Genomic DNA, 11,070 nt, shown 5'->3' on the forward strand with positions numbered 1-11,070 from the left:
CCAGAGTAAAGAGTTAATGCTTCTGAAAGACTGTGTCTCGGTCATCCGTTTCTCAAACATCATGCAGTGCAAGAAATTCAACGGAGGAGATCGAGTCTTGTGGGGAAAAGTACGCAAACCTCTCCAGAGTGTATAAACTAATCATGGTTAGCCGTGTCCCCGGTTATGGACATTTTGAGTATCTGGTACTTGAATTATTGATTTGATCTCATCACTCTAAACTAAGTTGTTGGGTATAATGATTACTTTAATTGGGATTGAGTTGGAGGAACCTTCTCAATGATGTTTCAACCACCATGATAGTTAAATAAAATATATTCCTTTATTGTAGGAAAAAATTGGCTTTTCGCAAAACAATATAACCATAGAGCCTCCACCAGCCATATATGCATGTAGTGATAGCATTTATCTGTTCATTGCTCTACTGTGTTATATTGCCAGCATATTCCATGTGCTGACCCATTTTCGGGCTGCAACGTATCATGTTGCAGACTTCTAAGACGAGGAGTAAGGTGCACTAGTTCGTTTGTCATGCACTCAGCTATGTCATTGGAGTTGATGGACTCACTTTATCTTCCAAGCCTTCCGCTGTTATCTTATTTAGATGGTCTTAAGCCATATTTATTGTAAAAAGTTCTCTTTTGAGACATTCGATGTAATAAGTGTGTGATTGCTACTCTGTTATAAATCCTTCGAGTACTGTGTGTGTCAGCATTACCGATCCGGGGATGATAGTGAACACAGAGACTTGACCGTCTGAGGTCGGGTCGCTACACATTTCTTCTATAATGGCCCTAGTATCAACAACTACCTGACTGTCGCAATATACACTGATTATTTCCATGCCAAAGCGATCCTTGTGCAAATGTGGCAACTTATATTGATTTCCTCCTTTGTCTTTCATAACTTCAAACATAACTGCTTCTAATGTGATAAAGCTTCTGTGCAACTTGTGGGGATCATAGTTCTTGAATTCCTCTTCCACACCCTGTACCAGTTCCTGGATGTTTGTAGGTGACCTGCAGTCGGTTAGAGACTGGAGAGAGTTATGGAAGCAGAGGTCTGAACAATTGAAGTCAGGACTATTTGGGGGCTGTTGTAGCAATCGGATGTCAAGATCAGTTTGTTCCACAGCTTCTCGAAAAGCTACATCATTGGGAAGGACACGAGGCTTTGCGTTATCCTGTTGGATGAATATTGTGGCTCCCTCATCATCGTCAGGCCACCTATATATCTTGAATTGCCGGGATAACCTTATTGATGAGATAATCTCTACACACAGGCCTTGTTACTTTCACTGATGTCAACACTTTTGTTCCCTTTGCTCTATTCTGACTTGTCGGCACCGCCTCAGTTTCTTCGATGAATGCCCAAATGCCGATTTTCCCATCGAATGTTAGCTCCCCCTCATTGTTATATCGTGGCCTGGCCACAGCAGTTAGGAACATTACCTTCCCAATGCTGTTAGTGTTTGACACGGTGCGCTTGGGTTTAGGTTCTCCTGGAAGTACATAATAACTATTCTTCACTCTCGTCATGCCAAACCATTTTTCATCTATGTGAACCATATTGGTCATTGGTTTGAACATAGCCTAGGAAGTTGAGATCGAATTGTCATCGAGCATGGACATGGAAAATTTCAATCTCGTCAGCTTGTTCTCTGGCTTGAGGTGATGCTTCACAGTGCTTGTGATGCGGTTGAGCTCATTCAACTGGAACCTCTTATGTAGGGTCGATCGTGCCACACCTAGAGACCATGCCAGAGATCGAATTGTCCTTCTTTTATTCAGTGGGATTGGTGAGGTCCTCTCTGGATCCAGCTCCTTTCTCTTTCGGCCAACTCTTCTTGGCTTCTTGCTTGAGACATCTACTTCTTTGCCCTCGGCAATCTGATTTTTGGCGTCTTCCCAGATTCTTTCAACAGATCGTACACTTATGTTCAACAGGGTTGAGACTAGCAGCTTGTCGTCTGGTTGAATAGATCCATCTCTCAGCTCGATTACTAGCAAGGCAAAGTAAACACCATGCCTCTCCTTATCTGACTATTCTTGTCTTTTTTGTTTACCTGCTTCATCTTCTTGATCTTCTTCGTCTCCTTGAGCTTGTTCATCTTCTTGAAGTATCCAATTCATAACTTCATCCTCTTCCTCTTGAGCTTCTTGATGCATCCAATTCATAGCTTCATCTTCCTCCTCTTGAGGCATCATGTTCAAATCCGTAGCTCCATCTTCTCCCTCTTGAGCTTCTTCCCCTTCAGGGACCCAATTCAAATCAATATCTTCATCCTCTTCCTCTTGAGGCATCAAGTTCAAATCAATAGCTCCATGTTCTTCCTCTTGAGGCATCAAGTTCAAATCCATAGTTATGTGCTCCTGCCATCAATGACAAAAGATGAGTACACCATGGTACCATAACAAGAATATACACACACAAAAAGAGTATTCTAAGATCAACAACATCATTTTTCTTCAGATTTGGAGTCTATTTTGCTTATACAATCAGGATGCATAATGTTATATATGTTGAATCAAGAAGGAAAATAGATAGATTATACTTAAAGCTCATTTGTGCAAAGCAAATACTGAGATATGCTGAGAAGTGAATATATTTACTACTCCCTCTGTCTCAAATTATTTGAAGCTCTAGCTTTCTCCTAACTCCTTAGTCAAACTTCCCTATTTTTGACCAAGTCTATAGAAAAATGTGCTAATATATACAACAACAAATATATTTATGATGAATCTAAGGAAACTAATTCGGTATTGTAGATGTTCATATTTATTTCTCTAAACATTGCCAAACTTAAAGAAGATTGACTTAGGACAAAGCTAGAGTTCAAATAATTTGGATCAGAGGGAGTAGGTACCAGTCATGAAAATGATAAAATGGTTTTAAAATACGGAATAGGATAAACTGATATGACCCAGCTTAACCTTGAATATGTTTGGTGTGGTTGAAATTGCATGTGTTGTTTTGAAGTGATATGCACCATTAGATTACCTTACTATAGCATGGACATGGATAATGTACCAAATGTTGATGTGTTAATCTCAATAAAAATACCATCAATTGGTTCAATTTAAAACACCTGCTTTCATCTGGTTAAAGATATTTTAGACATGATCACTTAACACATTGCTTTATTTCTAGGATTTTTAAGTAACATAATCTCTCAAATCATATATTCTAGGTTCAGGAAAGCTGGCTTGAGGATGTCTAACAATGGAGTTTGTGACCATTTGCTTTCATTACTTACTTCCCCTTTCTTTGTGAGTATGAAAGAAGTGTTGAAATTATCTCAGAAATTGTTGTCAAGTGGAACTAGATACTCCTAAAATTATCCCAGAAACTGAACTAGCAGAGTGAATATATACACATGCTCTGAATTTTACAGTCTCCATCATCACAAACTGAACTAGATACTTTACAGTTTGCATCATCACAAACTGAATATATACACATGCTCTGAATTATACAGTTTGCAACAATTTTACAGTTTGCAAACTAACTAGATACTCCTAACAATGAACTAGCAGAGTGAATTTTATAGTTTGCATCATCTGAATTTACATTGGATTAAAACAACAATTTGCATCATCTGAATTTTATAGTGTCACTCTGAATTAGCATCATCTAATCTCTGAATTAATCCTGCTCTCTTTAATTTTCTGATCAGCAGCAGTAAATCAACAGAACTCTTATGAAAAAGTATTGTACCTTCTAGAGAGTGCAGAGGAGTAGCAGCAACAGCAGCATGGGTAGGATCAAAGGAGGAGCAGCAGCATGGGCAGTGGAGAAGGAGCAGCAGAGGCGGCATGGGCAGATCTCTACCAGCGACAGAGGAGAAGCAGTTGCACGGGTGCGTGAGCAGGGGAGAAGGAGCAGCACGGGTGCACGGGCGTGGGAGATCGACGAGGGCACGCTGGAGATCCAGGATCACGCGCGCGAGCTCCTGGTCCACCGGATTGTGGAGGCAAGCTCCGGTGACGCCGGTAGGGGATCGCGGTGGCGCACGCGCGGGAGATCCAGGAGTATGCGCGGGAGCACGAGGGAGGACGCACACGAGCTTGAGGAGGATGTGTGGGGTCTCTAGGAGGGACGCGCGCAGCCTCGAGGAAGACGTGGCAGGAGATTCCGGCAAAGCCCGCAGGCAGCAGAAGGGGACCGCGGCAGCACTGTTCTGGCCTGCGGTGGCGGAGGAGGTAATTGCCGATGGCGGCGAGAGCAGGTACTTGGCGACGGAGGAGGAGCTCAGCTGGGCTCGCCGGCCCCTGGCGAATCACGCAGCTGGGCGGCACCGGCCCCTGGCGACGCGCAGGCGACGGCGGAGGAAGAAGACGGGGCGGAGGGACTTGTTTGAGACACTTTTGAAACAATGAGTTTTTTTGCGAATTTGCCAATGAACTATGCGCGCGATGATAATTTCGGGACGGAGGGAGTACATTTTTCATGCACGACGGACTCGCCCAGCTCGACCATCACCGAAAGATGAAATATCTGTGAGATAGTGTCCATCATGATTAATTTGCTTAGAAGTAATCTTTGATGTTTGATTCTTATGCTATTTTTCATTGTGTGATGAAAGATGTTAGCACCAATCGATTTCGTGGCTATGGCTTCCTCCGACGACGTATCTTTCATTAGGGTCGACTCCACGGTCAAGGAGAAGCTCGCCGAGGGCCGCTTGGCGGTACTCATTGAGAAGCACCCGCAGCTGATCCTAATAAAGTATTTTGAGGATCTGGCCAAGAAGAATCCCCTAGCCAAGGAGAAGAAGGCCCCACCACGTAAGGAGTGTGATGACTCGATGCCATTGAGTCCACCGACGTACATTCCCAACGATGCTTGGTCCTCCACCGTGGGGGATGCCCCTACGTGCTCTGACTCCACGATCACCAGTTTCACGCACTACACCTTTGAGTAGTCCACCTAGATAGTTTGGCGTTGATTTAGTGATGTAGTCATGTAGGTGCTGATATGGACTTCTTAGATTGCCACTTGCGATGCTTTTGATTGTATGAGTTTTTGATTGTATGAGTGATGAACGCTTACGTGGATTATGTATGATGTGTTATTTTTAACCTTGCATTATTTCTCTACCTTTTTTTCTCTATCTTTGTAGATGATGTGGTATGCGGTGTACAGAGGTAGATGTCCAGGAGTCTACGATTCATGGCCTGAATGCAATGAACAAGTGATTTACTATGAAGGCAGCTCCCACGACTCGTTCAATAGCAGAGAGAAGACAGAGTATCATTACAATCAGTATGTGCTTAAGCAGAAGAGAAAATCTGAATTAGTGGGTTCAGTGGATGGGTTGACTGGATGTGCTAGCCAGAAACGGCTTATCTGGTTTAGTGGATGGACGAACTTGATAATTCTTCTTCAGTTTGTGATAAATGTGGTGTTGCTTTTATCTTGTGGTCGCATATAGAAATGCATTGACCACTTTATTGTTTAGTAAGTAGGCATTTGTACTAAAGAGCTACCAGCTTGTGATCTCAAAAGAAGTTCGTCTGAACTATTTTATGTAATGGTTATGTGAGTTTGTTGTTAGAAATTGAGACATGAAATGCTTGTTTGTGTATTGTATATAAATTTTTGTGGCAGGGATCAGGGGGAAAGCAGTAAAAAGTTGTCTGGGAACGGATCTTTGCCGAGAGCAGCCCTCGGCAAACAGCTGACGGAGCCAGCCGACGTGAAAGTTACTTTATTTTGCCGAGTTGTACTATTTGGCTCTCGGTAAAGTCTTTGCACTGGTAGAAAAAAGGCCTTTAGTCCCGGTTCGCAAAGGCCTTTAGTCCCGGTTCGCAAAGGCCTTTAGTCCCGGCTGTGCAACCGGGACTAAATATGCGCGACTAAAGACCCCCCCCTTTAGTCGCGCCTCTTACGAACCGCGACTAAAGGCTTTAGTCCCGGTTCTCGTGGCTAACCGGGACTAAAGGCCTCCTCCGCAGGTTTAAACCTAGTTTTTTTGCGAATTTTTTTAATTTTTTTATTTTCAAATTTCTGAATTATTTTAACCTCTAATCTCTAATCACCACCCCTCATCACTGCTCAATTTATCCTCTAATCTCTAATCACCCCTCATCATTCCAAATCATCTAACTTCCCGGACGGTCACCCATCCTCTCACTACTCCAGCCCGAGCACGCTTAACTTCCGGGTTCTATTCTTCCTCGTTTCCAAGTCTGCACTTGTTGTTTTCCTGACAATACTAGGATGTCAATTCTATTAACCCTCAGGAATTTAGCTTGAGCATGAAGTGACACATTTCACTGTTTGAGTTTGAAACTATTGTTTAAAAAAACAATAATTATTTAGTAACACTAATATTTCTGGAATAATTAGTTTGACCATTGTTTGACCACTGTTTGACCATAGTTTGACAAGATTTGACCATAATTTAAAAAAAACTGAAATAATTATTTAGTAACACTAATATTCTAGAATAATTAGTTTGACCATTGTTTGACCACTGTTTGACCACTGTTTGACCAGTTTTGACCAAAATTTTAAAAAACTGAAATAATTATTTAGTAACACTAATATTCTAGCATAATTAGTTTGACCATTGTTTGACCACAGTTTGACCACAATTTGAATTTTTTTGCCTTTCCAGATCTTAAAAGCCCCGTATCTTTTTTCTGTTAGGTTTTTGAGGATTTTGAAAATGTTTAACAGGGTTCCCCCGGTTAAATTCGGATGTAACTTTTCGAGTAGATGATTTTTCATATAAAAAACTTTTTCATCCGAGTTCGTATGCAAAAGTTATGCCCATTTTAAGAATTTGCAGAGAGATTTTGCAAATAAAGTCGAAATTCATATTTGTTAATTTTCCCAACAACTAGACCACATATCACATGAGAAACTTATTTTATTTTATTTTTTTTGACATTTCCATCATTTTTTTTGGTTTTTCTAAAACTGAAAAGGCGGTCCGGGGGGGATAGTTTGATGGGCCCTTTAGTCCCGGTTGGTCTGGCCAACCGCGACTAAAGGACTAACCTTTAGTCCCGGTTGGTCTGGTCCTGGGGGGGGGGGGGGGGAGTTTGATGGGCCTTTAGTCCCGGTTGGTCTGGCCAACCGCGACTAAAGGACTAACCTTTAGTCCCGGTTGGTCTGGCCAACCGCGACTAAAGGCCTTCGGGCCAGCCTGAGGACCTTTAGTCCCGGTTGGCCAGGCCAACCGCGACTAAAGCCCCTCCCGTCCGCCAGCTGTCGACCGAGCGCGCTGGGCCCAGATAGTTGGTCGCGGGTCTCCTCCCGAACCGCGACTAAAGACCCCTTTGGTCGCGGTTCGATTATTTTGGGGACTAATGGGGCGTATGGAAGCCTCTTTTTCTACTAGTGTTGCCAAGTGCGCGTACCCTGGCTCACGGCAAATTCCTGTTTGTCGGACAGGTGTACGCCGGGTGGCTTCTGCCGAGTGTAGCACTCGGCAAAAGCTTTGCCGGCGGTTATAGGCCCTTTCCGGCACTCGGTGTATAACTAGATTCCAGTAGTGCATGGTTCCCTATCAACAGTAGTGTGGGAGCCGCTCCTATATCTATTGAAGAGAAATGTTAGCCATGGCCAACATAAAAAGTCTGCCAAAGAACCCGCCTGTCAATTGTGGTGAAGAGAGAAGAAACAACGTTTAAGGCTGTTGACTTTTGGTCTAGGGCTGGGTTGCTAACAAACCGGGCCAAATGCCCCGGACAATTTTTGTCACATACTACACTAGGACTAGATGATCTTGCCACGTGCAACTTAATACTATTGGGTGAAAATGTCATATAAGGAATAGAATTTGGATAGATGCCAAGTAGGATAGAAATATTTTTTAGGGCCAAATAGCATAGAAATACTTTTTAAGGCCAAATAAGGAAGCATATTTCAAATATGACCCAATGAGGAAGTCCCTTATAAATAGGACGCCGATAAGTGTCACACGTGTGGGCGTTAGGGAGACTGCCCACACATTTTGTGTGGTGTGTAAGAGGAACAGTGTGTGGGCAAAACAAGTAATGCCCACACACCTCTTTTTCCCTCCCGATCCCTCTCACGCGCGTGCATGTGGGCGAAGTAGATAGCGCCCACACGCCCCGTATGTCAGGCCTCGTACCTCGTGGTCCCGCACGCCACGCGTGACAGTCACCGCGCGCCCGCAGTTGCCATGGTCCAGACCCTCGTCCATGTTCGTTTAACTGCAGTTGCCATGTCGCTGAACTACGGTTGCCATGTCGGACAACTGCAGTTGCCATGGTTGCTCAACTGCAGTTGCGATGTATGGTCTGGTCTACTAGTTGTCATGATTTCAAAACTTTAGGAGTTGCCACATACTAACACTAGGCAGTTGAGAGAGTTGCCATGTGCTCACAAGCATGCTAGGGCAGTTGCCATGTAAAATGGACGAGTTGCCATCTGCTTACGTGCACGTTAGGGCAGTTGCTATGTACCATGCAAAAACACATGGCAACTCGGTAAAGAGAGAGTTGCCATCTGCTTACGTGCACACTAGGCAGTTGCCGTGTACCCTGTAAAAACACATGGCAACTCTGGTAAAAAAAAGTTGCCACCTACTTATAAAGCACACTAGGGCAATTGCCATGTGCGCTGCAAAACATATGGCAACTAGCAGCTTGGGTGTGAGAGAGGAGACGGGCGTGTGGGCGAGATGGCAAATGCCCACACACTAGCCCTTGTGCGTGCATGGAAAGTGGCGTGTGGGCGAACTGCTGAACGCCCACACACCAGCCCCTCCCGTGTGGTGAAACGGCCGTGTGGGCGACCGAATGAACGCCCACACACCAGGCCAGTCCTACGTGGCACTAGAAACATGCCAAGATTCATGCGCTCGCGAACAGACGCGAATCCACGCGTGTGGGCGAGATGTAAACGCCCACACGTGTGGGCGTTAACATTTCCGTATAAATAATATAAATTCACGCCTCACCCCTACATATCTAAGATGCACACATCCAACCCAACATATGTCTGGCACAATAAAAGACGGCAGTACATCAAGACGTAGATATATGATTGTGTGTGTGACATATATATCTCTATCTTGTAATCGGTGTGTTTAAAAAAATCTCACGACACTACCTACTTAGCCGTGCAAGCAAGTAAAGTAGGACCAGAACATATCTCAAATAAAATAAAATAAAAATAACACACAAGAACACATAGCTGAAACAAACCTTTTAGAGCTTTTGTCTAAATTGCGGCGCCGCAAACTGGTTGGGTCCATCTGAAACCAGGTGCATGCATGCACGAGGGCTCTTTTATACGAGACAACACATACACAGGCATGTCTCGTGTCTCACCCGCCTCCGTCGTCATCTTCTCCTTCCTCATTTTTCGTTATGACATATATATTAGCTACCTCGGTTGTCTCAACACCCAGGTTTAGAAATAAAGGTAGCATTGAAAGAGCAAGAACAACTTCTTGTATATATCCATGGCGGACCGGAGCAACATCGGAAACCTTGGGTTGGCGGCGACAGTCGCCGTGGTTTCAACCGGCATCATCCTCATCTCCTTCCACCTCATCCGCCGCCTCAAGGATGATACCAAGCTAGACAATATCGCGGGTGAGCTATACATGTTGATACATCACTAGCTAGTTGTATATATTAACTACAGAATCAAAGCAGCTTCATTGTGTTTTTCTTGATGTAAATATCAAGCTATATGATTAGATTACTTACCGCACCTTCCTTGTCGATCAATGCATGCAACACAATTGATGTGAATAGCGCAAGAACAACAGAGCAAGACGATCAAGAAGGAGATGCAGCTCACGGATGACGTGTTGGCGGATCTCTTCCCGGACGATGAGGAGTTCTCCAGCTGGCTAGAGGGTATGACAGTGACTGGTGGCCTCATCCAGTCACCGCTACGAAGGGTCCCTCGATTCGACAATTTGGCAGACGCGCTTAATTAATTAGCTTGTATTGCAGCTAGTCGGACAACAAGAAATTAAGCAACATTTTGCATGCACATCTAGTCAAGTTAATTGTTATTACCATCTCATTTATAATAATCAAGGTGTTTAATTCGAGATGCATCAAGAATGGAAGATGCTTGGGGACTCACTACAATCTTGTGACAACTGTTTTGGTAGGCATCCAGTGTTTGATAAATGACAAGGTTCTTTGTGTTGGCGTGAGAAAGATGCGATTACTCACATACATTTATTTTTTGATGAAACAACCCACGATGTGTCTTTTGTCGCCAAATAAACACCGAAAAATCCAGCCAAGTGAGAAATGATCCGCTTACAAGGAAAACATGACTGAATAGCCATACGTGGCTCGATTATATTGACAAAAACATGTGAAACCCCTCGCAACATACCTACCGAAAAACTAGGCCTAGAGAGCACTACCAAAACAAGCCATGCCAGCAAAAGGCTACTCAGTATAGCACACAGACAAATCACACTCTAAACACCTCCAATAATGCTACCATCTGTCTTTCATCACGCCCATGACCTCAAGTATCCGAATTCTCAGCCGCAATGTTAACCTTTTTAGGGCATCCTAGTTCAATAGTTTTTTGGCCTTGATATCCTTCATATGGTCTATTTTAAGCACCAACATATAAACATAATACATTGTTTCATTATATATGTAATGAAGTGACAACTTGAAGTTTTCATTGTGAACAATATTTTCAGTTGAAGTTGAATTAAAGGAGAACATTTTTTTGTTAGGAAGTATGCAACCTGTATTCGCACACGGTGATAGGCCGGTATATATACTTGTACAGGTGTAGGAAATATGCAGAAAACCCCTTATACAATGGGGTAAATACAAAAGGCTATATGGTTATATTTATAGTACTCTAACACCCACCCTGAAACTCATGGTGGATCAACAACACTGAGTTTGGAGAGATAGAAGCCATGTCACGCTCTAGTCTTGGCCTTGATAAGCAAATTCACCAACTATAACTTGGAAGGCACATACTGAAGAGAAATAACCAGATCTTGCATACCAGCGTGCACAAAAAAAGTATCAACACAAATATACTTGATGATCTCATGCTTCAGAGGGTCATGCGCAATGCTAATAGCACATG

The 11,070-nt window shown here is 43.4% G+C and overlaps 1 protein-coding gene and 1 long non-coding RNA gene across 2 annotated transcripts in view; both read left to right on the forward strand.

Moving 5' to 3' along the window:
* Positions 1–4,924, forward strand: part of LOC141022516 (uncharacterized) — a 48,868-nt gene extending 43,944 nt beyond the window's left edge. Inside the window, exons 5-6 of the mRNA XM_073498776.1 lie at positions 3,725–3,973; positions 4,586–4,924. Of these exons, the coding sequence (XP_073354877.1) occupies positions 3,725–3,973; positions 4,586–4,924 (588 nt within the window). The remainder of the gene's footprint in view (positions 1–3,724; positions 3,974–4,585) is intronic.
* A 4,318-nt stretch (positions 4,925–9,242) lies between these two features.
* LOC109753956 (uncharacterized) lies at positions 9,243–10,048 on the forward strand. The gene is made up of 2 exons (XR_012183574.1): positions 9,243–9,578; positions 9,744–10,048. It is a non-coding gene; the product is annotated as an uncharacterized lncRNA (long non-coding RNA).
* Positions 10,049–11,070: the final 1,022 nt, after the last annotated feature.

The sequence above is a fragment of the Aegilops tauschii genome, chromosome 5 (genome assembly GCF_002575655.3).
Source record: "Aegilops tauschii subsp. strangulata cultivar AL8/78 chromosome 5, Aet v6.0, whole genome shotgun sequence".
NCBI lineage: Eukaryota > Viridiplantae > Streptophyta > Magnoliopsida > Poales > Poaceae > Aegilops > Aegilops tauschii.